The following is a 27,291-nucleotide window of genomic DNA, read 5'->3' as shown; positions in this document are numbered from 1 at the left end:
AAGAAGGAGACATACTGCAGTTAGTGCACGTGTTTGAATCATTCCAAATGCACAACATTTAATTAGTTGGTGTATGACATGTAAAGGAAGCTTGCCACAACAACTTGCATAATAAGTTTAAACTATTTAACCTGGAACGATCTATTCAGTTATGTCCTGAAGTTTAGAGAATTTTTAGAGTGGGAATTCTGAACCCTGGTCCAAGCACATGTAAAACAAACTCGTTTTTCTGGCACTATAGCTTCCCCCATCCGTCAAGCACGCTCTCCCCCCTCCCCCTCCAGTGGTGCAGAAGGGGTTAAAAAAACTTTACTTACCTGGGTCCAGCGCCATTGGCACTGGCTTGGGTCCACCTTCTAGTGGCTGTCTGGTAGACAGCAACTAGAGGAGGAGATAACCCAAGCAGGTAATTATTGAAGTTTATTAAAAAACTGCAATAATTACATGCTTAGTGTTAAGGGTGATGAGACACTGCACCCAGACCACTTCAATGAGCTGAAGTGGCCTGGGTGCCTATAGTGTCCCTTTATTGTTTGTGAATGCACAGGAAGCTGTAAACTCTACAATATCTACATCTACTATTATCTGCTTGTTTACACACATACTAGCAGTGTTCATTATGTTTATCCTGAGTTCTGGAGAAGCAAGGCACTACAAGAATCATTTGGTACCAAGTCAGGTTATTCCAATTTGTTCAGGTATTTCAAGCAGCTTTGCCATTAAGATAAGAATTATTGTTTTTGTTTGTTTGTTTGTTTTTCTTCTATGTACGATTTTATGTAGTTTGGGAATCAATGGTATTCAAAACACTTGAGACATTTTTTTATGAAAATAGAGGGAATTATGTTTGTAGTTCTACATGCTGATAAGAATGATTCAATTGTTTTGAGATCAGTGTTAAGTAGAATACTTTTGCAGTGTCTGGCGTTGATTGCTTGTGTTGTTACCTGTGTAACCAGAGTATCCATTCTCTCCTTTTAGTTTGATAATTGTGTTCGGACCCACATAACGAAGAGCGATGCCCACGGAAAGTGGAAGCTGGGCATCTGCCAGGCAGACAAAGCAGAAACGTAAATCACACAGTCTCTCCATCAAGCGGACGAACAGCTCAGAGCAAGATCGTTCAGGTCTGCAGAGAGACATGCTGGAAGGACAGGTAAGCAGACCTCTCCTCTTCCATATTTCTTGCAAATAGTAGAGTTATGTTGATAGAACACAAATAAACCTTGCTGTACCAAGGAACCTACTGATAGCATGGATCCAAAGATCTTCAACTTTCTTAAGACCAAAAGTATACAGGTAGGATGTGTCTGGTACGACATGGCATTTCCCTGGAAAAGATGTAACCTACAGACCAGTCAATAAGTTGCCATGTCTACAAACAGGTTTCTAGGTACACGCAATGCAGTCATGCTAAATTTATCAAACATGGGAACGGCTTAGAAACGTTTTACATCTTTTTTGTGATTCTGGTGTTTTAGAATTGTTCCTATACAGGTACACAAGTTATATAATTTACTATTGTGTTTGTTTTAAATGGGGTGTGGGGGGTGTGTGTGTTTGCAAATACTTCTATGGAAGTCCTGACTCACATGCACTTCCACCATACATGTAACATGCAGCCTATATTCTATAACATCCCCAACACACGTCAGGAATTTGTGGCATCCTAGCATGTAATGACTGAGGTGTTCGATACCAGTGTGTGAACACCTTGTATTACATCTCCTGGAGTTGTCAGCACTACATGGGTCAAAATCATTATCTTGCCCCAGTCTGTCTCCTCCAATGTGATTACCTCCTCCCACTTGCACACACGAATGTGACATGGGGTATGTATATTACAGCGATGCATCTCTGTGGGAGGGTCTCTGTGTCACATAGTGTCTCAAATGGGGTTAGCTCACGTAGTGTTGTGCCTGTACCGGCAGACCTGCCTCTGAAGGAGGGTGTGCAGAAAGGTCTCCTGACCCTCCGGAAAAAGCCTGTGTTGGAGTTTTACTTTCCCAATTCCCACCAACACATGTTTCACTCTAGGGTGCATGATCGCCATGACCAATGGGTTCAGCCTGGAGAAATCCTGATGTGATGGGTGCAGAACAGCACCTTGCAGGACTCATATATGTGGTTAAACAGTGTTAAAAGACCAGGGAATTTCAAGCACCATAATCGCTTCAGTAAGTTGTTATGGTTCTTGGAGTGTCCCTTTAAAACAATGTTTTGTTTTTTCTTGTTAACCATGTATAGATAGATAGATATTAGTTTGTAAAATTTTATTTCTTGATTGTTATATTTTATTTAACGTGATACCTCTTAATGTAAAGTTATAGTATATTTGTAAACATTAGAGAACCTGTGCGTGGCTGTCCGTATCTCTGTAGAGATTTGTAGTGTGTGTAAGTCAGACATCAAGGAAAAATCTCTGCAGAGCAGTGACAGAAATTGAGAGTAACTTTTTCAATGAGAGGAAGCAGATGTCACATGAGTGAACGGTCAGATCAAAGATTAAAATATATTCCTATTTAAACTTTCATCAGCCCTCCTCCATGATGGCTACAGCAATGGGTAGCCGTTTATTTACATGTCTGCGGATGGTGGCCATTGTGGCTTTGTTTTTTTATTTTCTGTATAAAGCTAGCTTTACTATATATCATTTAAGTATGGCATTTTGTGGACATTAGCCACCACCCTAAATATAGATAAAATTGTTTTTTTTTTTTGGTTTGTTTGTTTTTTAATCAAATATTCGCTTGTATTCTGTATTAACGTGTACCCTTTAATGACATCCAGGTTGCGTCCACTGAAATACCTTTCTGTAAGCCGTGTCAGACTAAGACCCACTTGTTTCCTTCTATTGTCAGATGAATAAGTAAAACAGATTATGCTTGTGGATATTTACTTGCGCATTTTATTGCCTTAAAGGCATTTGGCTTTATTACCGTCTCCTTAAGTTGCATAATTATAAATAACAACAAATGAAACTTCCTTCTGCAATGTAAGCAATAAAAACGGTACAGGAAGGAGGATGACTCCTGTTGTAATGATTTACTTACTGTGATATTTTGTAATTCGTTCCGTGTATGGTTGGATTTTTATGCATTTATTGCGGTTTAGATCCATTAATATATCTGGTAATATTAATATTTTTACTGATATGTTCGACATTGCCTTTAGTTAGAGAAGAAAAGCTTTCGAATTGTATCCCTCCCAAGCATCCCTGTTTAGAAAGAGCAGTTACATTTTTAGGCCAAATTCCCACTGACCGTCTGTTCTTTCCCACTGTCCCTCTTTCCTAGGAAACACACGTGTGGAGTCTTTAGATATTTAGTTTTTTTTAAATAAACCAATTTACTATAATTTTAAAGTGCTTGTTCCAGAGATAGACCTGAAAACGTCAAAGCCCTTGCCAAGGTCACTGGACACTGACAGGGCTATTTGCTGAACTCTGAATTTTGACACATTAAATCTGAATGGAATAACAGAGGCAAAAATAGCTCATTTAAAAAAATAATCTATCTCTGCTATAGTTATAACGGCTATTTTTGCCATTTGGATTTATTTTGCAAAAATTCCAAATTTTATGAACTACCCTGGCGGTCTTACTCACTGTGGTAATCCCTTTGTCCTAGTGTGTGTGTTTGGTGTGTGCTGACTGTATGCCATGTGAGTGCTGACTGAGCTTCCTTCATGTTTGCTCGTTGTAATTTTTGTGTAGTATGTGCTTGCTGTATGTGGTGTGTGCAGGCTTTATGGGATGTGTTGTGATGTGTGCGGTGGTGGTGGTCTGTTTATCCCAACTCCTGCTTGGTTCTCTGCTTTATATTCTCTGTAAGATTCTATTATTTTTTTTTAGTTTATTTTTAAGCAATTTCTGTTACTAAGTTTTGTAAATTTATATTTAGAATTGATATTTTAGAGCAATTCAGTAGGAACACATAGTAATGTTCAGTAAAGGACACAGTGAAGATTAATTAGCTAACAATGTCAGCACATTCTTCATTACCCTACATGTATCTCTATTACTGTTTTTATTCTCAGTATGCACCTGGGCACTCTCACATTGCGGGATGCTTATTTTGTGCATAATTCCATTTTTTATCCTTTGTTTTCAAATTGTCAGTGGAGGTAGGTGAGAGGTGAATACCCTAATGATTTGTTAAAGGACCACTATAGGCACCCAGACCACTTCAGCTCAATGAAGTGGTCTGGGTGCCAGGTCCCTCTCGTTTTAACCCTGCAGCTGAAAACATAGCAGTTTCAGAGAAACTGCAGTGTTTCACTGAGGGTTAATCCTCAATGTCTCACTGACAGCTGCTAGAGGCGCTTCCATGATTTTCACTGTGAAAATCACAGTGAGAAGACGCTGGACGTCCATAGGAAAGCATTGAGCATTGAGTAATGCTTTCCTATGGACGGTTTGAAAGCGCGCACATTCAAATCTGACGTCGGCAGGGGCAGGAGAGGTTACTAGCGCCGAGGGTTTTAACTCCTTCAGCCCAGCGGGTGGGGGGAACCTAATGACCCTATAGTGCCAGGAAAACAAGTTAGTTTTCCTGGCACTATAGTGATCCTTTAAAATGTTTAATTCAAAATGTCTTTACCAACTGATGAACAGTTTAACCCCTTAAGGACACATGACATGTCATGATTCCCTTTTATTCCAGAAGTTTGGTCCTTAAGGGGTTAAAGGGATACTTAAGTGCCAGGAATACCAAGCTGTATTCCTAGCACCATAGCTCACTCTGCCTCCCCCCTCCCTTGCACCCCCTGCCCAGGTGAATAAATGGTTAAAAACCCTTTTATGTAATCACCTTTTTCCAGCGTCGATGTCCCTCGGTGCAGCGTTCAGGCTCCGCCCCCTCCGACAACACGTGATGTGCAGGCGCTAATGCGCATGCACAGCAAATGTATGCTTTAGACCTCTCCATAGGAATCAATTGAATCAATGCTTTCCTATGGGGAAAAATCTGACCAAAGGTCCGTTGCGATTCAGGAAGCGCTGCCAGTGGATTTCTGATAGACAGCCACTGTGGGCAGACTTAGTGCTGCATTGTAAACATTGCTGTTTCTCTGGAACTGAAATCTTTTATTTTGCAGCACTAGGTGCAAAAGGGACATTGCACCCAGACCACTTTAATGAGCTGAAGTGGTCTGGGTGCCTATAGTGTCCCTTTAAAATAATAGACATAGATTATGTGTATAGATCAGTTTGATAGTGATCAATATAAACCATTTTTGATAAGGGGTTTTCTGGAAATCGTGTGTGTGTGTGTGTGTGTGTGTGTGTGTGTGTGTGTGTGTGTGTGTGTGTGTGTGTGTGTGTGTGTGTGTGTGTGTGTGTGTGTGTGTGTGTGTGTGTGTGTGTGTGTGTGTGTGTGTGTGTGTGTGTGTGTGTGTGTGTGTGTGTGTGTGTGTGTGTGTGTGTGTGTGTGTGTGTGTGTGTGTGTGTGTGTGTGTGTGTGTGTGTGTGTGTGTTTCAAGAGCTTTATATTAAAATTTTATTTTTTTTCTTCTTTTCATATCGTTTGTAGCAACAAATAGACCAAACTTGGCAAGTAGCAAAAACAGCTGATTTGTTTTCCCTAAGCCACCAGTTTAAACTGTTTTCAGCTCTCTGCAATGTACTGTTTAGTAAAGCATCCCTTTAGTTTTCTGTTTTTTTTTGTCTTTATATTTCTGATTTCGCAAGCCCTTTACTTTCTCAATGTAAGATTCCACCATCACAACTGTTATTGATGTGAGCATTGAGAGATTATCTCCCTTGATCCGAGGCTTGCAAGCTGTCGCTGCTGTTTTCACGAAAGCTGTTGCACTTTTCCTTTTCTTGCGGGTATGCAAGGAATGGATAGCACATTAGATCTCCCTGTCTGACTGATCCTGTCCATTTTTAGTAGAAGTGCAGTTTGGAAAAATATGCTGAACAGCTGCCCACAAATGTGTTTCAAATCTACACTTTCCTCATGATTGGCAAGTATTTATAATCTGTTCGAATCACCATTTTCTAAATGCTTCTAAAAGTGACAGTGGAGTCTGTTATTGGAGTAGATTATTATTATTATTATTATTATCATTATCATTATCATCATCATCATCAAAACTTGTATAGCGCCAACATATTCTGAAGTGCTTTATAATTATAGAATGCAGATATTTGACAAGTAATTAATATACAAAAAAATAAAAGACAAGCGGTGTAGAAGGGCATGCTCAAACGAGCCAAACTAAATGCCCGATTTGCTTTTGCGTATTTGGCTTGTTGACTTAAGGCTCTATTCTCCTGCATTCAGTTGTTACAATTCCTCTGTGGTTAAATATGACACACACAATCAATCAATCAGGACTGGCCTGTAAGCAAAGCTGCTAAAGAAGAGAAAACCAACATATAATCTTCCCTTAGGTCTTTTAGTGACAGGCCTGGCAGATGATCTCCCAGTCTACTTCTGCAATTCAGCTGTACCAAGGAGGACATACATTTTAGGAAGACCAAAAATACCAGCAGCTATAACAAAACCTGTAGAAACCACACAGTCTCACCCTGTGCTACCCACTAGAGAGCGCTTGCTTGTCATTACACACTACGATCCCAAATGTTAACGTCATGTTTGCTAAGCAAGCCACGTGACCAGTGCAGACAACTAGACTGAAAATCCATGGAACGCCATGAAACGGCGATTCATTTTGGAATGCAGTTGTAACAACCCATCTTAAGCTTGAGGCTAAAAAAGCAAACAAGAGAGACTGCCACAGACCGTTACAATTGCTACAATAGGCTATTTAGCAAATTTTTAACTACCCCTCTTTGAGTGCCCATGAATCTTCTTATTTACAACCTCCCTGTGCCACCTGCTCTTGGATGTTTTTAGCTGCATAGTTTGGGTTCCCTGGGTTATTAGCAATAACTCAGTGAACCCAATTTAGTTGCAGTTTCGCCGTTTGTAAAAAGGTGTATTAGCCACGTTTTGCTAATTTCAACAGACAAAAGGAAGTGTAAATTTAGATGGAATACATAATAAATACATTTGCCGTTACCCAATGGGTTTAAAACAGTCGAAATATTGACATCCAAATGCATTTGTTGAATTGGTCTGGGTGCAGTGACCTTGTCCTCTTAACCCTGCAGTCTACAACATTGAAGTTTTAGAGGAACTGCAATGTTTGCATTGCAGGATTAAGGCTGCCTCTAGATTAAACTCTGACACGACGATGGACGTCCGCACACTCTGACAGAGGACATCCAGCAAACCCCCATGGCAAATCATTGATTCAATGCTTTCCTATAAGAGAGATCTAATGTACATGATGCGCTCACCGTACATTTGCATTAGGTCATATCTATCAACTGATGGGGCTGGAATCCGATAAGTGGTTTTTCCAACCCTTTCATGGACGGTGGTTACGGGGGCAGAGGGACACATTAGTGTTCCTTTTAAGCACTTTTTTTCCTCTTTATGTATGCATGTATGAGGGTCAGTGTGTGTTTATGCATGTTTACGGATTGTTTGTATGCATTAGCATATGGTGGCTGTGTGGGTGTGTTTAGGCATCTGCATATACATTCAACCAGTACTAAATTTGCAGAGAGAGTCCTATATTTTGTGGTACTGTTTTAGCAAATACAGGTCCTGGGTGCCTGTGCCACATATTGAGATCTGCCTGCAGATTTCAAAATGCAGAACGGACAGGGCACTAGGATCACGCACAAACCCGCCCCCTTGACAGGTGTATATTCCCTTTTTGCCAAGATGGCCCACCCCTTTTGAAGACTGGTAAACATGACCTGGAAGTTTACAGGCAGGGCATATATTTAACCATGAATTTAAAATTTACTGTAAGATGTTTCTGTAGCCATTAGCAAGTCTATCACCCCAATCGAGAATTTAGGAAATAAAAGGTTTCAAAAATACTTGGTAGATGAGTGATTGTTAAACACAATTAAATTGTTAAAGGAATACTATAAGTACAAGGAATACAAAGCTGTAATACAAAGCTGTATAACTTACTCTGCCTCCCCCCATCCCTCGCACCCCCTCACCAGCGTGAATAAAGGGTTAGAAACCCTTTATTTACTTACCTGATCCCATAGTGACCCAGTGTACAACACTGCGTAAAATGTTGGAAAATTGACTGTTAAACCATTTAGTGCTTGTAACGAAATAACAGTGGAAAGAGCTAGGAGCTGGTATGTTTCTCTATAATGCAACTGACTGTATCAGTGAAGTATGTCTGAATATGACAAACCAGGCATATGTTTAACCCCTTAAGGACCAAACTTCTGGTATAAAAGGGAATCATGACATGTCACACATGTCATGTGTCCTTAAGGGGTTAAGGGAACACTATTAGGTCAGGAACACAACCATGTATTCCTGACCCTATAATGTTTATCCCACCATTTAGGTGGCTTGCCCCCTTAAAAGCAATTTAAACTCACCTTATTTCCAGCACTGCGTGGGTCTGCTGGCGCTAGCTCCGCCCCCTTGGTGACATGGGGAAAGCATTGGATTGGCTAAAATCAACAAGGGGACGGGGCCAAACACCGTTTTGGTCAATCAGCACCTCCTCATAGAGATGCATTGAATCAATGCATCTGTATGAGGAAAATTCAGCGTTTCCATGCAGAGCATGGAGATGCTGAATGGCACTGCTGCATACTGTGCAGCACTGACCCAGGAGACGCCTCCAATGGCCATCTGAGGAGTGTCCCTAGGGGCAATGTAAACACTGCTTTTTCTCTGAAAAGGCAGTGTCTACATGAAAATGCCTGCAGGCAATGATTATATTCACCAAAACAACTACATTAAGCTATAGTTGTTCTGGTGACTATAGTGTCTCCTTAAACATTTTTTAATTTTTTATTATTTAGGTACATTTTTGTAGCATGATGATCCTCAAAATTAATTTTACTCATCATAAAATAATGATCCCTTCTGTGTGCTTCAACACTTCTGGCCATCTCCAATAGATTTTTATTTTTCAGATTCTAATTATTTTGGCTTGCCTCTCTTTCTTTCCATCTTATGTTTCTAACAACATTTTTGAAGCTAGTACGCGCAATCTTTAAGATTTGATTCTGGCCACAAAATCATGATTTATTAAAGAGGAAAGATCGCTTCCTCTGGCAGAATAAGATGTTCTAAAACACAATGTAATCTGCATGAAAGTAAGCTCTGAGTATGTCTGATTATCCATTTATTGCTAGGGAATAATACATAGAATCCTATTATGGTAAGTTCTGAATAGACTTGTGCATAGTGAGACATTTCAGTTCTGCCCAATAAGTTTTTCCAAAAATTCAGTCCTATGAATAATAAGAGCAAACGAAAATATTGCAACAACCTAATGGCGAACATCCAGGGCATCGGGAGAAGAGGTCTGCAATTAGCCATGAAATTGTTGTGGATTTAAGTCTTATACTTCCCTCTGGTCTTCTCACCCCTGAAATGCAGCAGTAATGTTTATTGGTTTGAGGGAATGAGGAATTGTGAAAGGTGACAGTGTCCTTTAACAAAAACAAAAAGTTTTTATCAAAAATATTTAGTTTTCTTTCTTCAGTAAGGATGAACCAGATCTGTAACCAAAACTGTTGTACATTTTTTTTTTTTTTTTTTAAAGACCAATTATTTATCACTTTCCTTTTTCGACCGCACTGCTAAGCCATTTCCCATCAGTTATTAGCGGCCGTGGATATTCAGGGATAAAGGAAATGGTTGCAAGTCTTATGGTAACTTCCATTTCCTGGTCCAATTCCATAACAGACTTCCCCAAGGACCATTACTTCTTAGCACTAAACTAGCATTGTACATTTTGTGTTACTGCTGGAAGTTTTTCTGGAGGGAAGAGGCCTTCATTTTAATTTTAATACGTTTTAAAAGTTGAGAAATGGTCCCTGTGTTAAATTTTGTAGCAGAAGTTCAGTGAGGTTATAAATTATAATCTAGACCATGGGTCGTCAACCTGGTCCCTCCCGCCCACTAGTGGGCGTTTCAGGATTCCAGGTGGGCGGTAGGGATTTTCTAATTTTGAGAGGCCGGGCGGGTGCGAGCCGGCGGGGTACCCCTGCGACCGGGTACCGCCATCACCATTTGCGGCCCCGGCCTGCGCGGCAAACCGCCGGGGCTGCATATGGAGGGTTCCATCGGGTGGCCCATGCTGTCAGGGCCAACCGATGGATGTGGATTGTAAGGGGGCCCGGTCAGCGCTGGGCGTTTTAACAGTGCGACCGGGCCCCCTGTGATTACATCACCGAGCTGGGAGGAAGTGACTGCACGTCACTCCTCCCAGCTAACACAGACCGCGCGGGAGGAAGGAGGAGGGAGTCAGAGTGGGAACTCTGACTCCCATCCACCTGAGCCACCACTGGACCCCAGGGAAAGTCACCCTCCTTCACCTAAAAGATAGGAAACAGGAGGGTGACTAAAATATTTTGTGTGTGTTTGTTTGTGTGTGTGTGTGTGTGTCTGTCTCTGTCTGTGTGTGTGTCTGTCTCTGTCTGTGTGTGTGTGTCTGTCTCTGTCTGTGTGTGTCTGTCTCTGTCTGTGTGTGTCTGTCTCTGTCTGTGTGTCTGTCTCTGTCTGTGTGTCTGTCTCTGTCTGTGTGTCTGTCTCTGTCTGTGTGTCTGTCTCTGTCTGTGTGTCTGTCTGTGTGTCTGTCTCTGTCTGTCTCTGTCTGTGTGTGTCTGTGTCTGTCTGTCTGTGTGTCTGTCTGTCTGTGTGTCTGTCTGTCTGTGTGTCTGTCTGTCTGTCTGTGTGTCTGTCTGTGTGTCTGTCTGTGTGTCTGTCTGTGTGTCTGTCTGTGTGTCTGTCTGTGTGTCTGTCTGTGTGTCTGTGTGTCTGTCTGTCTGTGTGTCTGTCTGTCTGTGTGTCTGTCTGTCTGTGTGTCTGTCTGTCTGTGTGTCTGTCTGTCTGTGTGTCTGTCTGTCTGTGTGTCTGTCTGTCTGTCTGTGTGTCTGTGTGTCTGTGTGTCTGTGTGTCTGTGTGTCTGTGTGTCTGTGTGTCTGTCTGTCTGTCTGTCTGTCTGTCTGTCTGTCTGTCTGTCTGTCTGTCTGTCTGTCTGTGTGTCTGTCTGTCTGTCTGTGTGTCTCGGTCTCTGTCTCTGTCTCTGTCTCTGTCTCTGTCTCTGTCTCTGGTGTGTGTATGTATGTGGGCTATAGTAAGTGGGATACCTAGCTCAGCCTTCCTACTGGGCATTGCTATAAGGAAGGTTACAAAAAATTTAGAAAAAAAAAAGGTGGGGAGGGGAATTGAGGAGGGAGAGGAGGGGAGCTGACGCACAGTTGAGAAATCATATTATGCGCAAACAGAGAAGTCGTCTGAATATCACCGAAAGAGGAGACCTTCGTTTGTTCCTTATGAAAATCAAACCAGATATCAAATATTTAGTCTTGCAGCATCAACCTCAAGGATCTCATTAATCACTGGTAAAGGTAATTTCAATTTACTTTATTGTTTTCTCATTAAACTTTATAAAGTTAAAAACAGTATAAACATGCATTAATTGGAAATAAAACACCCTCCTTTCTAAAAAATATTCCGCACTTGCGCGAAAACTGGTGGGCGGTAAGGAAATTTTTTCAACCAAAAAGATGGATTAGTGGGCGGTAGGTAGAAAAAGGTTGACTACCACTGATCTAGACAAATGTGCAATATCATTGCCTTCTTGGCTTTTATACTCAAACGTTCTGTTGCGAGTCTGCACACAGTAAACTGAATATAAAATGCTAAATGCAGTTAACGGGTAACTCACGTCAGATTTTTAATGTCTTCTTTACTTTACATTATATTTAACAAATACTGTACATATTTGTGAACTGGATTATGGTATAATTTGCCGGGTATTTATTAAATGGTGAAAGCAACAATCCATTGACTTAAAAAAATAAATAAAAAAAATTCTCATCAATTTAGTACATATCCCGCTAATGAAAACAATGCGTGTATTTTGTTTTGCATGTTTTCTTTGTGAAACTGCCTGCAAAAGCTGCAACCTGTGGTCTGCAGCCTTTGCAAGACCCTCCCCTCTTTCAGTCTGTGTTGGGGGAATGCACCAATTAAAGGCTTCTTAATGAGAAGTGTTTGTGCTGGAGCTATGAGTGCATCTGCATGTGATTGCAGCTTTCTAATGCTTCTCAATGAGCTGTAATATACTGTCCCTCCATTCAGTGTTAAACCGCAAGAGCAGTTTTACAATAAATAAGGTGTGCCTGGCCACCCACAGTCCGGCCCCTTTTGGAGGTGTGGCTAAGGCAGAGATTACACATTTCCTTGTAGTCATACGCATTCATAGCGTCCGTTGGAGCTCTGATAGGCTAAAGGCAGTCAGCTGACACTCTCAGACAATCACAGCTGCCCAATGCTGCTCAGGCTAATACTTTCTCATTAGCCAAAGCAGCACAGATGTGATGGGCTGCTGGAGACTCGTGTAGCATTAAAACATAAAAAAAAGTTTATTGCTGAATGAAATAACGGTACCAGGGCACTCCAGACACTAAAACCAGTTTAATGAGATGAAGCAGACACAATGACTACAGTGTCCCTTTAACAAAGACAGCAACACCAGTCTTTGGCTGCTCCTTATACACTAGCATCACACATGCACAGTTCTGCCATTTACATTGATGGAATAAAAATGGTGATATATCCATAGCTGCCGACATGGATAAATGAACGAGCACATCAAGGTGCAAGTGTACAGGATTTCCTTTCTTACATCAGACTCCTTCTCACCCTTCAGAATGTTGGCTGCTGATTGAGAATTCACTTATTCAAGGGAAGTCTATCAGCACTTTCTAGGATGTAAATTGAACCATTAAAACCCTATCAGCTGCAAGCTATCACAGGAATCTCGTCACATATTAATTCAATGCAGCGTTGATTGTATGCAAACCTGACTTACCGGTATGTTGCAAATTTTCACACTCTATTATCAAGAACCCACACACAGCGGGCAGGGCCGCTATGCTGTTTTATGTTCGGTTGTACTCTAGTCTCTAAGAGGTAGCAGGTTCTTCATGATTTGTACAAGGAATGCTAACTAAACCAACATTATTCTGTCTTAATGGAAAGCTCCTGCAAATTTTACACACACATATATATATATATATATATATATATATTTATGTCCATTTCCAATATATGAGAATTATATGGGATATTTTTTTAGAGAACACTCCCAGCCCTCATCCCTCCCCCTCTCAATACTGTGTAAATGATTTAAAACTCCGCAGCAAGCACATTTCCATCCATATTTCTCAGTCATTAACCGAAACAAGTCACAGCTTTTAAAATCTGCGAAAAGAGCGTGGGTGTCCACATCAAAGAATCTTATACCTTGGACACACAGTGTATCAGTGATGGCTAATGTGACAGTTCTCCGGCTGTTATATAATTATATTTATGATGTAGGCTATAAGCATCATGGGAGTTGTAGTTCCAGAAGACTAACTACTCTGTTTTATTCTCACAGAAACGCTATCCACTGCTGCTGTGTTTGGAGAAAACTTTAGTCTTATCATAAAACACACCTAACTGAAATAGATTTCTTCCTTATTGTTTGGAAACCTTGAACAGAAGTACACTGACCCATACCTCCCAAGTGTCCCTATTTAGGAGGGACATTCCCTATGTTGGGCTCAAATCACACCTGTCCCTCTTATTTCCTAATGTCCCTCTTTTCATAGCAGCCCCATATTGTTGTGTATGAATCCATAACAGATCCACAGCAACAATACCCGCAGTAATTGGTGTCTTTAAAGTACAATAAAGGTGAAACAGAATTCGGTCATTACCCTTGTTCTAAGTTAAATTTTAGTTGCATAAATTGTAATTGGAAAGTCACCCTAAATTTCTCAAAACAGCCCTGTACTGACCACTTCCCCAATCACACCCCTACTATTTAAGGGTCTCTCTTTATCCGTTTCAAATGTTGGGAGATATGCTGAATGCATGCTATGAGACGCCAATTGCTTTACACACTTGTTTACTTTGGCAATGGTGAGCTTTGTTAAAACTGCACGTCCTTTTAATATGTACGCTGGAAATCCAAACATGGCAGTTACTTAGAAGCGGTAACTGTGGAGGTTGCATTACAAGATGGGCCTTTTGAAAGAGGCACTTTGTTTTATATGTGTGTAACGTTTATTCCTGTTCTCCTAATACTGCATGGAAGCAGTGAATTGTGGGGAATTCAATTTAAATAGTAAACTAACAATTTGTGTTCCTCCCCTTCCTACAAACTATGCCCCTTTAAGGATAACACATCTCTGTGTGGGTCTAGATTTTTAGGAGGAGGGAGAATATTAATCTCTTATGTCTGAATGTTGTGATTTCTTCAGAGTAGATTTAAGAATCTAACTGTGTGTCTCTCCTGTCTTATAGTAGTGTTTATTTGCCAATAACTCTGCTGAGAGCACTGTTTAAAGGGCCACACCAGCCTGGTAATCACTGACTGTGGTCAGAATCCCTATACAACTGATTTTACATAAGAGAGCAGTTGAAGCTTTTGGAGCGTTGCACGGCATTGTCCTCCCTTCCTGCTTCTGAAAAAGGTTAACATGTTCGTTGCAAGTTGGAGTTTCTGCTTTTTTTTGCCTCTAAGCAGTTATAAAATTGCAACCACGTGCAGATAGCATTGAACATAAAATGTACACATCATGCTGCTACGAAATTCATCTTCCGTGCGTAACGTTTAACCATAAATAACTCCATTACAGATCCCACTACAGCCACTGTTATTTCGTAAAGTGCTTTGAGTCTCACAGGGAGAAAAGCGCTATAAAAATCACAAGTTATTCTTATTATATATTCTGTTCTGGTGCTCATAAGGGTAAAATGTATTATTATTATTATTGGGGGGGAGAGGCGGGGAACGTGGAATTGCTTGAAGGATATTTTAGGATAATAACCTTAGGCAGCATAAAGGTGTGTCCTTGATAAATTCATATTTCCACAAATTATTTCCTCTAGTTATCCCTTTCATCAACTCTACTGCATGGTGACCCCTAGTTTCCCAAAAATAAGAAATGTTCTCGCTAGGTGCATATGATTTTAAAGAAGGTAAAATATATCTGCTACGGTTTTAACAACAATGCTGGCAGTTGGTCAGATCCAGTTAATAGTGTCATATTTACATTAAAATAATGCTAAGTCGCCAAATACTGTGTAGTTTTGGGACGGTGTGGTCAGGGATTGTTTTTTCTTGTTTAGCTCTTGTTGTAGTGTGTTGTTTGGGGCTGGAGCATACCCATATACGTGCACCATCTGCTTTGCCATGTTTGTAGTAGTTTGTGAGACTGTACCTGGCTGCTGTTGGGGTTATCTGTATAGTGCTGAGCCCAGATGAGTGTTCCTTGCTTTGGGACAGTGTTTTTCAAATATCACAGCCTATCCGCGCATCCTAAGGTACTGTTAGAGTTGGCTGTGCTGCATGCTCTTTTTTTTTTTTCCCTTCCTTGTTTATAAATCTCCTTTATTTTTCGATAACATGTTGACGAATTCTGCAAAATGTGATATCCTTGGCTTACTCACAGTGGTGACGCACCAGTTGATCCAGCTATTATCTCAAACTGACCTTTTATTCCAGACCATATTTTTCATAGCCTCTCCTGATCCTTCTACCATTTTCTTTCTCTATTTTGCTTTCTGTCACAGTCTTCATATTTTGCCTTTAACCGAGACCAAAACCCCCCCCAACAAAACACTATTGTTCAGTCATGCTTGATATACTTTTAAATGTGCTTTTATTGACTTGTGTATGGTATTGTTCACATTTTGGATCTACTCTATATGTTATCTATACCGAAGAACAATGTTGTAAATGTTACATTGACTTCCTAATTCAACTGTTTCTAAGCCTCCATCCTATCCAATTCCAACCCTACTTCCTAACTTCAGCTCACTTAAATGTGTATATTAAACTACTTTTTATTTGTTTTATGTCACTAAGGATTCAAAGCTTCCATCGTCTGTCCGCAATACACTCATGGATCTTTTTGGGCAAATAGAAAGAGAATTTGAAAATCTGTATATTGAGAACTTAGAATGTAAGTATTTACATCAATTCTGACGATTGAACATCAATTACCTTATCATTTTAATGTTTAAATTGATCTCAGGTTCCCATTTTTCTTAGTTATTGAAATACTGTCAAAATTAAATTGTCAAAAATATTTCAGATGTATACGAGCCAGCTCCACCTTTTGCGAATGATGTCCTACATACTATGGGGGTAACAGATTTAAATTCCTGGCTAGCAGGGTTATCTTTCTAAAGTAAAGATTATTGTGACTGAGTTCAAAGTGAATTTAAAATTTTAAGTCAATGTAGCAGAACTATAGAATTTGACTTGAACAAATTTTCCAAAATGAGCTGTTTTGACGTTGCGTTTTAAATTCACTTTGAATTGACTGTGCCAACATTCACACCGACCACCATGTAAAAGCAGCATTAGATGCTCACATGTAAAGAAGTTATTTCAAAGCCTGTCGTAGGCTTGTATATATTTTCTCCTTGGTTTGCAATCAACCGGCTTTTTTTTCCCAGTCCTTTACATGTTAAGGCTGCTTCAGGCGTTTAATAAATGGTAGCTGGATGGGTAGTAGCTTGTAGCTTCCTTGCCAAGCTCAAATCCTATAGCTGCCCACTTAATGGCAAGACCACCCCCTTCCTAAAGCAACTTCTATTGGAATCCGATAATGGGACCTTTAATTTTATTTTATTTTTTTTGCATGGCCATCTTTTTATTTTACTATGTTCCCACTATTTAATCCAGTTTTGTAACTCACAGTATATTACTAAGGCAGATGTTACACAGTGGAGAGCTGATCAAGCTGGGTCTAAATTCTGTGATCAATGATTAAATCCAGCTGTTTATATACAAACCTTGCATTTGTTCTCTGTAAGTCATTGCACCTTAGTATTATATAGTGTGCAATCCCTTTTATGATCTTTTATGGCACTGTGTGCTGAACAAGTTAACTTTCACTTTATGCCCTTCTCGCATTGTGTGTATATAAAGCAAGTTTTCCATTGAGTTAAATGCATTTCAGAGATTTATCTAACTTTTCCTGCACGGATGTGTTTGCACAGGGTGAAAGCATGCAGGATAATAATGCTTTATAATGCTTATTAACTTAGATAACGTCAAAAGACAACTATGATATCGAGGGTAAAGCATACAAGATCAGACTGGGAAAATATGCAGCTTATTCTAGGGCCCCATGGTACAGTAAATGTCTGCGTGGTCTTTGGTCGCTGATATCTGAATGTGTGGAATGTTACAGCCTTGCTTCTGGAATTTCTATACAATCCCTATTCAATTCATCCTCGCCCATGATGAAGCTTGCAAATGACTGCCTTGTTATTCTTTGTGTGTTGCACACACGGGTGGGTGCTATACAAAGCTGCAATAAACAGTCACACAATACTTGGTGCTGTGTTTTATATACCGTATCTATTTATATCTTTCTCGCTCCATTCTTGTTGTTTTTTTTTTCCTTCTCCAGTCACTTCATATATATTGCCTTATTTATGCAAAAGTTCCCATCCAATCCAATCCACATTTCTTCCAACCTTAAAACACTAGTATATAGAAAAGGAAAGGGGAATAAATATGTTCAGAATATTGTCCCTGAATAGAGTACACTGGTCTCTTTCCTCCTAGAATTGCCTGATTCAATATTGTTTCTGATTTAGTCTTGTTTAACAGTACTGAGTAGCATTTATTGAATGAATGGCATGCCTACACATGGCTCTGTATTCACGCAGTACAGACCCACCACGCTCTGTCACAGTGATCTAACTCCACACAGAGAAACACTTGTATTGTTTTTCGAGACTGCCCGTAAACTTTCTCTCATGCTTACTTTTAATAAAAACTGCGACACTGGTGATCGTCCCTGTAATTAATTGACCATTCCATGTTTTGCCGCAAAGTACGCCGTGAAATAGATACACTGAATGAACGCCTGGCGGTGGAAGGACAAAGCATTGATGGAGCCGAGTTAAGCAAAGGACAAATGAAAACAAAAGGTAAGAGCGACCCAGAGTATTCCACGTTTTCTAAAACTGTTTGAAGTATTTATTTATTTATTTTACACATTCTTGAAATGGGTCTTTGATAGTAAAAGGACAACAATGCAGAAAAATTGTTGTGACTTTGTTTATGCTCTCTATTGATAGATGGGTACAGGCGAGTATAGTTTATATATTAAAAAAAAAAAAAAAATTGGTCTTGTGTGTCCATGGTGAATATTTGTTCTATGGAACATTCTGGCCCACAAATGTACACACTGATAGGTGTTGAAAAAAAATCTGTAATCGTATTTTCATGTTCCGGAGTTAAGCTTGTAACCTCCTCTTTCAAAGATTGCCTGCAGCAGGGAAGACTTTAAATCTATACTTTAATTATAGAATAATAATTCACAAAATAAACATAAGTGCCAAGTAATAAGCACAGTAAAATATGATGGCAAATGGGTGAACAGCTGACTTTGTAAAAAAAAAAAAAAAACAGAATGAAGAAAAACTTCAACAATGCTCTATATTAGAATGGTCTATTGAAGCAATTTACTACATTCAGAAATAATAATGAAAACGCATCATTAAAGTGAATATAAAAATTCAAGAAAAACGATCACCAAAAATTGGAAATCCTTAAATCAGAGCATGTTTTGACATATAGTTTTAAACTCCTCTACACCTAGAGAGTTAATGATCTCTTTAATTACTGAGAAGACTATTATATTTCTTTTAATTGTCAAATCATCTGTCAGAATCCGTGGGATAAGCTTTGTATTTGGTTATTACTTATTTAGTCTCCGTGTTAGAACATTATCAGGCTTGCATAGTGTATATTAGTATAAAGACCTCTTACAACACATCTGCTCTTTTATGTGTAACGTTCGACATATTTGTGTAAAAAAAAAAAAAATTGTTGACAATGGTAAAATGAATTATACAGCTTACTGGGTGCTAACGTGCTGCCAAGGATTGGGCAGAAACAGAGTTTCTCTTTGTATACTTTTTCAATATTTTGTTATTTGCTCTCAATGTCGTGAGGTTTGTGGGGTCATGCAGTTAATATGTTTAGAATCTGTTAAATTATGTCATGGGAAAATAAACCTTAATCATAATACTAAATAACCGTGATCCGGAGGGGGTGCTTGCATTGTCCGTCCCCATTGACAGTGGATGGAACTTTGTAACATTCCCTGCATGCATTTTCATTGCATTGTCTTGTTTGTATCATTTTTCTTGTCTTCACAGCCAGCCATAGTACAAGCCAACTGTCCCAAAAACTGAAGACCACATATAAAGCCTCTACCAGCAAGGTAAACTTATCTTTTCAGTATGAACCATTTATTAATGTTCGTGTTATGTGCTGTCACTTTAATGTTTCAGCTTTAAAATATCTTCAATATCTCATACTTCGGTTCTATTACACATAGATGTTTTTAGTTTTTTATTTTTCTTCCTTGTGTTTTCTACTTAACTTGGGGACATGTGACTATACATTTTTGACTTTCTTGTATGCTAACATCCCATGTTGTTTTAACATTTGACCAGGTATTAGTAGATGGAGCTATCTTTTCCCTCCATTGCTGCGGTAAATTAAATACATGTGACAATTGTAAAAATTGTACTCACAACCAGTTGGTTAAAAATCTGTTATGTCCTTTGCAGTGCACTCTTGTCTGCCTCCAGACATACCTCCGCCACTTAGAATCCACCATCTTTTTCCCTTCTCATCGTCTCACTGAAAGGCTGTTGCATGTCATTCAGAGTAGTGTGCACATTCCCATAATACATGGCTATCATACGTGCCATAAAACCTTCCTTGCTTTATGCATTTAAAATATCAGTATGACTCAAAGAGCAGCTATGTATTGATTCTGGTAACTATGCTTATTTGCAGCGTTGTTTGCACAGCCTACTAAAAAACCTCTAACAGAAGTCATTTTGATCAAATGTTATCTTGCCAAATGGCAGAAATATATAGAGGGTTCCATGTGACAAAAATATGTTGGGGGGGAAGTTGTTAAAGAGTAATTATTTAAAATAATTGATTTTTAAGGAAATCACGCTTAGTACACTCAGCTTGTAAAAACGTGCTCCAATCTTCTGGCGTTTACTGAATTTAAATGGAAGGAAGTCTGAAATGAATATATAGTGACTTTTATATATTTTTCAGTTTCTGGTCAGGTGCATGTAGCATACTTAAAGTGTTACTTGAATCACTGTGACCACTTATATTTTTTATTCTATTTGTATTTTATCCAACTTAGCAATGTTGGCCTAAAACTTGCAGTTTCTTTATCAATTCTTCAGAAATCCAAATTTAGGGACTGAACCCCATAGAGTTCAAATCTTATACCTCCGTTTCTTCAGCCCTGTAGGTTAAGGAGATTGAAAGCATCCCTTTATTGTCTGTGTACTCAAGTTGTGGTGATGCTGCAAGAGTCTGAAAACTCATACTGGAGTGTTCACTCAGATCTGGTGTTTGGGAAACATTTTAAATAGTTTTATGCTTTTTTGTAAGTATATATAATCTCACTATGTTAGCCTTTGGGGGTGGAGGTTCAGACTCCTGGATAAGGTTTGAATTTAAGACCACTATAGGCACCCAGACCACTTCATGTCATAGACATGGCTGTATAATTATAGTCCTGCAATGTAAAACTTTGCCGTTTTGAAGATAAAGCAATGTAGATTGCAGGACCATACACACCTCTAGTGGCTGTCTTCCTGACTGTCACTAGATCGTGCTTCAGCTGCTGTAACATACTATTCTTCAATCAGTGCTTCTCATGGAGAGCATTTGATTGAAGTGTGGCGTTTTGCCTCACATGCGCCTCTAGTTCAAAATACTTCTCTTTGAGAAGCGGAAGACTGATCGAGAAGACGAGAGACCTCCGAATGCTTGCTGATGAAGAAGGATGTGGAGTGGGCAGGTGCAGTAGCAGTATCTCGGCGCTGGCAATAAGGTGAGTGAAAAATATTACTGCTACATTTTTTTAATTACAAGAATGGGGACAGAGGGCACTGTAATGCCAGGGAAGACAGTCCACAAAATCTATAATTTTTGGGATGATGACAAAGATACCTCTCTCTTATATTTTATCTCTCTTGTATCATAAAGAAAATGTTGTTGATTGCTTCCTTTGTGTGAATTCCTATAGGGTGAGATATAATTAGCTATAATTTTACAAGACCTCTAAACCTCTTGTTTTCTTGTGATTGCTGTAGTGTTCAAATTTTTCCCCAATCAAGGCAGGCCGACCCTTCCACTTCAGAGTGAGGAGCTGGGAGATATGGGGTGGAGACTCCTGGGTAACTTTTTTCTGTGTGCCAGTGTGCATGTAAGCCAGAACTTGAAAGAAAGTAATTTTGTGTCCCAGAAATGTGTGTGGTATTACTCTCTGGCATGCAAAGATTGGAGGGTCATGTCTACCAACTGTTCCCTCGGAGAGCTCTCAAAGCGACTGCTCTTTAAATATTAGCATATGAGGAAACACATTATTTTAACATTGTAGGTTTATTTTGGATGTTTGCCTATCAACCATAGAGGTTCCCTGCATTTTAGTATGCTGTAGGTATCTTTTCCCAATGCTACTCTTCCAGAGAAAAGCAGGCATTCTTCTACATACTATGACTCGCTCAGTCAATAAGTGCTGTTAATAGTTACACAGAATTTGACTTTGCTAAAGTGCAGTGATAGCTGCTGCTGCATCATTAAGACTGGAAGGACCACTCTTGCCTAGTTGGGGGCTGGCAAATGTCAAGACGGTTGACCCCTTACCAGACAATTACTCCAGGGGACTCCATAACCACCAGAGTGGGCTGTATTTGGTATGAATCTTCCCCTTTAAATAATAAACCATCCTAGCTTTATGCATTTAAAATATTTATTTAGTTACATGGTAAAACACCAGCAATGTATATTTCCAACCTTAATTCCTATACAAAGTAACACAATGCCTCCTTGCAGAGATATTCATAAATTCAATTGAATAACAAAAATGAAAGTCTTTTTTAATGTGATATATATATATATATATATATATATATATATATATTTTATATAATTCTTTCTTTTAAACAGTCCTTACTTAGTATGAAAATCTTGTAGGACACCTGAAAAACTGCTTTAAAAACTACTTCCAATTAAAGTGCAAATTGGTAAGCTGTTGTATTATTCATGTACTGGTTAATACACTGGTATTAAGATATTCATAATAATATAAATGGACCTAGATCCACAATACATGTGTGCAAGGATTAAAAGCAACACTGCAAGATGAAAGCCCATATAAATAAGGTTACATATATTAATACGGTAATATGGAGTAGTGTGATCCACAATCTGAATAGGATATATCCAGACACAATTACCGTAAACATTAGTCTCTACTTAAAGAATCCACAGTTCCAAATATTCCATTGTAAAACACGCTCAGACTGGAGACCATGAAACTATATGTATACAAGTTTGAGACCTCGCTATTTGCGGTGTATCTCTTATTACTCTGTGGACCAATGGACTCTTTAAAACTCCCCCAGCACTATGCCTAGTGGAGTAGTAGATCTATTTTGTTGCTTTGTAGCATTAATGCTTCCAATAAACAGACCATTTAAGACTTTTTAATCCGGCTCTGGTCTATCAGACACCGTGTCAGATAGATGTGCAGTGTTTGTTTTACCAGAGGTGAGGTCAGATGGTCTGACTAATTTTTTCTAAAAAAAAAATAAAAAAAAAATCAGTTTCTCAAAGATCAAGACTGCAGTAGCCGAACATGTTCAAGAGTGTCATGTTAAAAAAAAATAAAAAAAAAAAAAAAAATTGTAGAGCGCATTCTATCTAAATTGAAAGACTTGCTTTTCATACAATCATTAAATGGACATTGATCCTAATTTTCTTAAAAGGGGGATATAAACCAGTTTCTATGATTTTTTAAAAATAATATTTTCTTACAAATTCTTACTAAATATGTATGTTAAAAAATGTCTTACAACTTATTTTTTTTTCTTTCTTCATCTAGGGATATATTATACTTACAATTTAATGAGACACTATAGTCACCAAAACAACTTTAGCTAAATAAAGCAGTTTTGGTAAAAAGATCATGCCTCTGTAGTGTCACTGCTAATTTTCTGCCGTTTAGAAGTTAAATCACATTGTTTGCAGCCCTAGTTACACCTCTCTGAATGTGACTTACACAGCCTTCCTAAACACTTCCTGTAAAGAGTCACCTAATATTTACACTTCCTTTATTGCAATTTCTTTTAAATTTAGATTTTTGTTTAAATTACATCAAATACAAACCTGTTATAGTGGGTGACTTAAAGTGTAACAAGTGTCCAGATGTACAAAAAAAAAATGCATTCTGATACCCTTTTTATTTGCAAGAGGACTGACAGCTACTCTGATTGAAATTTTTATGGTAGAATATAGATTTAGTGGGGGCTTATGAGTGCCATCTACTTTTTAACCTGATATCTAATTTCATAAACTAGGTAATCTGATTTAAAAAAAATTAACATCTAGAACGCTTGTCTTCTCCTGTCAAAATACATAGAAAATCCAGATTCAAATCCCACCTGACAGATTTGCAGTGAAATAAAGTTTTGGCTTAATCATCAATACCTGGGCTGCTTTATTGAGATGTTTCAAAAGTGTCTGTAATTTGAGAACAAAATTTCAAGTGTTGAGCATTCAGGGAGAAATTCGTGTTGGTAAATAATAAACTTTTTATTGCAAAATTGGTTCTTGTACTTAACCATCATTGTGTAATTTGGTTAAATAAATTCTATGTAATACAAGCCATAAAATGTGACCAATCAGTAGCAAGCAACAGAGAAGAAACACGCGTACCATGTGCTTAATGCACAAACTCTGTGTCTTTGCACAATTAAATAAATTTTCTTTATCGGTTAGAAGTTAGTGCTTTTCCCCCCAAGATGCATCATTCTTAAAATGTCTATTTTCAAACCTACAACTTTGATGGTGAAAGTGGTTCAACAGTTGGTGTATAATCTTTCTTTGCCGATTATGTTGGGGCATTATAGCAATAATAACCAACTGACCAATACAATTTTCATTACACAAAGGCATCAGGTATATGTATCTGTTGAATTTAATGTTGGGAGATGCAAAACCTCCCCTTCTAGACCCGCCCAGGCATTCTCCAAATGCAGCTCAGTGAGAAGTCTTTGCAAGGCAGGCGTCCTGAGTAATTGCTGCCTATTCTGCCTGAGTTTAGCTCTACTGAGTTAAGCAAACCAGGAAGTAAGAGGAACAGATGTCTGCTTGAAAGTTGAGGGGGGCGTAACCAGGTTAATTTATAAAAGTGTCAATTTCTATTGAAATCCATATTTTTTTCAAAATAGAAAAATAGGACACACGCTTTTCAGCAAGCCCAAAGTGCTTTAGGGGGCCTAGAGTTTCCCATTAATGTTAAAAGGTCACACTTTATACTGATCAGTTTCCCCCTACTCAGAGATCGTTTTATGACCGTCATTTTAAAATGACAACCTTGAAGACAACAACCTTGAAGACAAGTTGAAGATGAGAAAATTGATGGCAATATTGGGAATTACTACTCTGCATAAAGTTTAGTGTAAATACCTAGAATAGGTGGAAGTGGTGATAGTTGATGCAGTAAAGTTTACAATTATTACATTGTGTATAGGGCAGCCTTAAAGTAAAATTAATTAAATGACCCATCCGATGGGAGCAAGTCCATTTTCTTTTTCTGCATACACAATCTAAAATAAAAATCACACATCTTCGCATGTGTTCCAAATGCCCAGATCAGATGTATTTTTTTTTGTCTTCACCAAACTTTCTATAAATCACTGCTTAAATGAGAAGTTCGGTAATCGTAGAGCCACACTAAGGAATTGTGGGCATTGTAGTAAAGTTGTTTGCTTTATGCTTTTAGAAAACTAACCGATAAACTCTGAATTCCAATAGTAATGGCATTATGTGCAGCTGTCATTTTGGAGTCAAACCGGTACCATTGCAGCTTGAGTGGGGAAGAGGTAGAAAGAATAAAGGGTATGCTTACAGCGCAAAACGAATTATGTTAAAGTAAAAAACCCACTCAGCGTAATCAATTGTAATTAAATATTAACATTGCGGGGTAATGGTCAATAATAAAGGATCACAAAATCATTTTTGAGAAAAGCAGCGCCATTTTCTACTTTTTTTTTTTTTTCTTTTCTTCTAAATTTTTCCAATGTGTCCAATAAAAGCAAACTGTAAGCTTGATTTAGTGGTGCTAAAATTTGATACCTAGCCGACGCCAGACAAGTTTTAAGAAACATTTGTTTCATGATGACAGTTCTTTTTATTGCTGCTCTCTGAGATGCTTGCCCAAAGGTACTTGCTATCACAGAAATAAAGCAAGATGTGAGACATTCTTAACTGGGAACAAAGTGTGCAAACTGTACTGAGGGCGAGATCTCATCACTGCAGACATGAAGTAGACACACACAATTGCTTTCACTTTATTCACTGCTACCTTTATCCTGAAAACTGCTTTGGGAGGGGAAACAGTCCTACAGCGATATAAATCCCCTCCCACCCCACAAAAAACACTCAACACTCAACACTCAAACTTGGACAGAGCAGGTAGAAACATGGTTTTAGATTACAATAACCATGAATATCCTTTTGCATAGCTTTTCATTTCTAAAGAACGCAAAAGTTTAATTTTCGCTTTGATATTTTCCTGTATCTCAGCCATGGAAAATCTCTTCTTAATAGGAATGCAGTACAAAAAAAATTAAACAAAAAAAAAAAAAAATTGAGGGATCATTTATATCTTTGGACTGAGAATTATGTGAATTCTAGTCCAAACAGCTGGAGATCGAAAGCTGGGCATAGGATTTATATAAATCCCATAAAAAAAAAAAATGTATCGGAAAATTGATGATATATTTTTAGCTATCTGTGTTTTTTTTTTCTTCACCTTATTTTCCAATTACCACCAGGGAGGGAAGTGGTGCAAGTACAAACCTTCTGGAAGAGACTTGATTCCTACTGAATGGGAGCAAGATTGCTTTGGATATAATAATTTAGAGCGCAATCTGTGAAATTAGCAGGATTATTCACTAAAGAGAGAATTTGGCCTTAAATTTGAAATTCACTTCAAAGTATTTGAACTGGAAGTATAGGTGACTTAGAAAATGTTTGTTTCTCCTTTCACTTTGAATTCTCACTTTAGTGAATAAGCCTGTAGTGATTGCCTTAGTTTGGCTTGGGGATATTAACCGGTATTTGAACCTGTCCCATCTCCAAATGTCTTCCAGACACATTTGGCCCCCTCTCCGGTATCCTGGATTATTCCTCTAGTTTACAGTTTCTTTTACATTAAGAAGAAAAAAAATCCCCCAAACTTCAGTTATGAGCTATGAGGAGACCCATAGTACCAGGAAGTAATGTTCACTGCTTCTTCCTCCCAAATTCACCATGCAAGGGAAAAAAATATAGGACTTCCCTCCTGTTTCCCCTGCCCGCATATATGGATTTAAAGGGCTTTGAAATTGAGCGAATTATGAGATTTGTTTCACCCCTGCCTATAGTTTAGCTAATATGTCCCAAATAAAACAAACAACATTTTTATTGATTGAAACTAACCAGAATATTGTTTTTTATAAGATATGTTCTGAAACGTTCTAAATATTTTATTGAGTAATAAAGTGACCTATAATTAAACTGATGATATTGAAGTTTATTTTGATCTCAGGCCTACTCTCCCTTGTGAATCTGATTCTCATAAACATAAGGACATGACTTGCTGTTGTATCCCAAACACACACGGACCTTATTTTTTTCTATAGTATTTGGTTTAAAAGAGGAGCAGTTGAGAGATATGACAGCCATTTCAGTTGGATATGTTTGGTATTGTCTTTTTAAAATTAACTTTATTAATCAAACTTTTCTAAAAACTGTGCAGTTAATTTACTAACCATGGCGTGAAAATTCTGTGTGTGTTGAATATTAACCAGGAGTTTTGAGGATGGTTTTAACCAGTGATCTTTATATACATTTTGAATGCCTTTTTTTTAGGGTGGGCGGAGGTGTTATTTCGGTTTCCTGTAGAAACATTTATGGTTTAACTGAAATATATTGTACTACCTGATGACTTCTAAGCTGCTGTTAAAGAACAATTGGATGAGGGTAACCTTGAAGATAGTGGTTACCCGGCCAAACTTTAACCCAATTATCTTTGGATTTAGTTTAAAACGTTCATTTTAGGGTTAGTAAATTGAAAGATTTGTAAAATCTTTGTTT

At 38.4% G+C, this 27,291-nt stretch overlaps 1 protein-coding gene across 6 annotated transcripts in view; it reads left to right on the top strand.

The window, feature by feature from the left end:
- Nucleotides 1-27,291, top strand: part of WDR37 (WD repeat domain 37) — a 129,906-nt gene that overhangs the window by 44,908 nt on the left and 57,707 nt on the right. For 4 of the 6 annotated variants that reach the window (XM_063452654.1, XM_063452651.1, XM_063452653.1 and 1 more), the window contains exons 2-6: nt 982-1,156; nt 15,940-16,036; nt 17,928-18,023; nt 19,260-19,324; nt 21,240-21,323. In XM_063452654.1, the coding sequence (XP_063308724.1) occupies nt 1,019-1,156; nt 15,940-16,036; nt 17,928-18,023; nt 19,260-19,324; nt 21,240-21,323 (480 nt within the window). In that variant the 5' untranslated portion in view covers nt 982-1,018. The remainder of the gene's footprint in view (nt 1-981; nt 1,157-15,939; nt 16,037-17,927; nt 18,024-19,259; nt 19,325-21,239; nt 21,324-27,291) is intronic. The other 2 variants (XM_063452656.1, XM_063452655.1) reach the window with 1 other exon arrangement.

This window comes from Pelobates fuscus, chromosome 4 (assembly GCF_036172605.1).
Source record: "Pelobates fuscus isolate aPelFus1 chromosome 4, aPelFus1.pri, whole genome shotgun sequence".
In the NCBI taxonomy this organism is placed as follows: Eukaryota; Metazoa; Chordata; class Amphibia; order Anura; family Pelobatidae; genus Pelobates; species Pelobates fuscus.
This window is presented reverse-complemented; position numbering and strand designations above follow the sequence as displayed.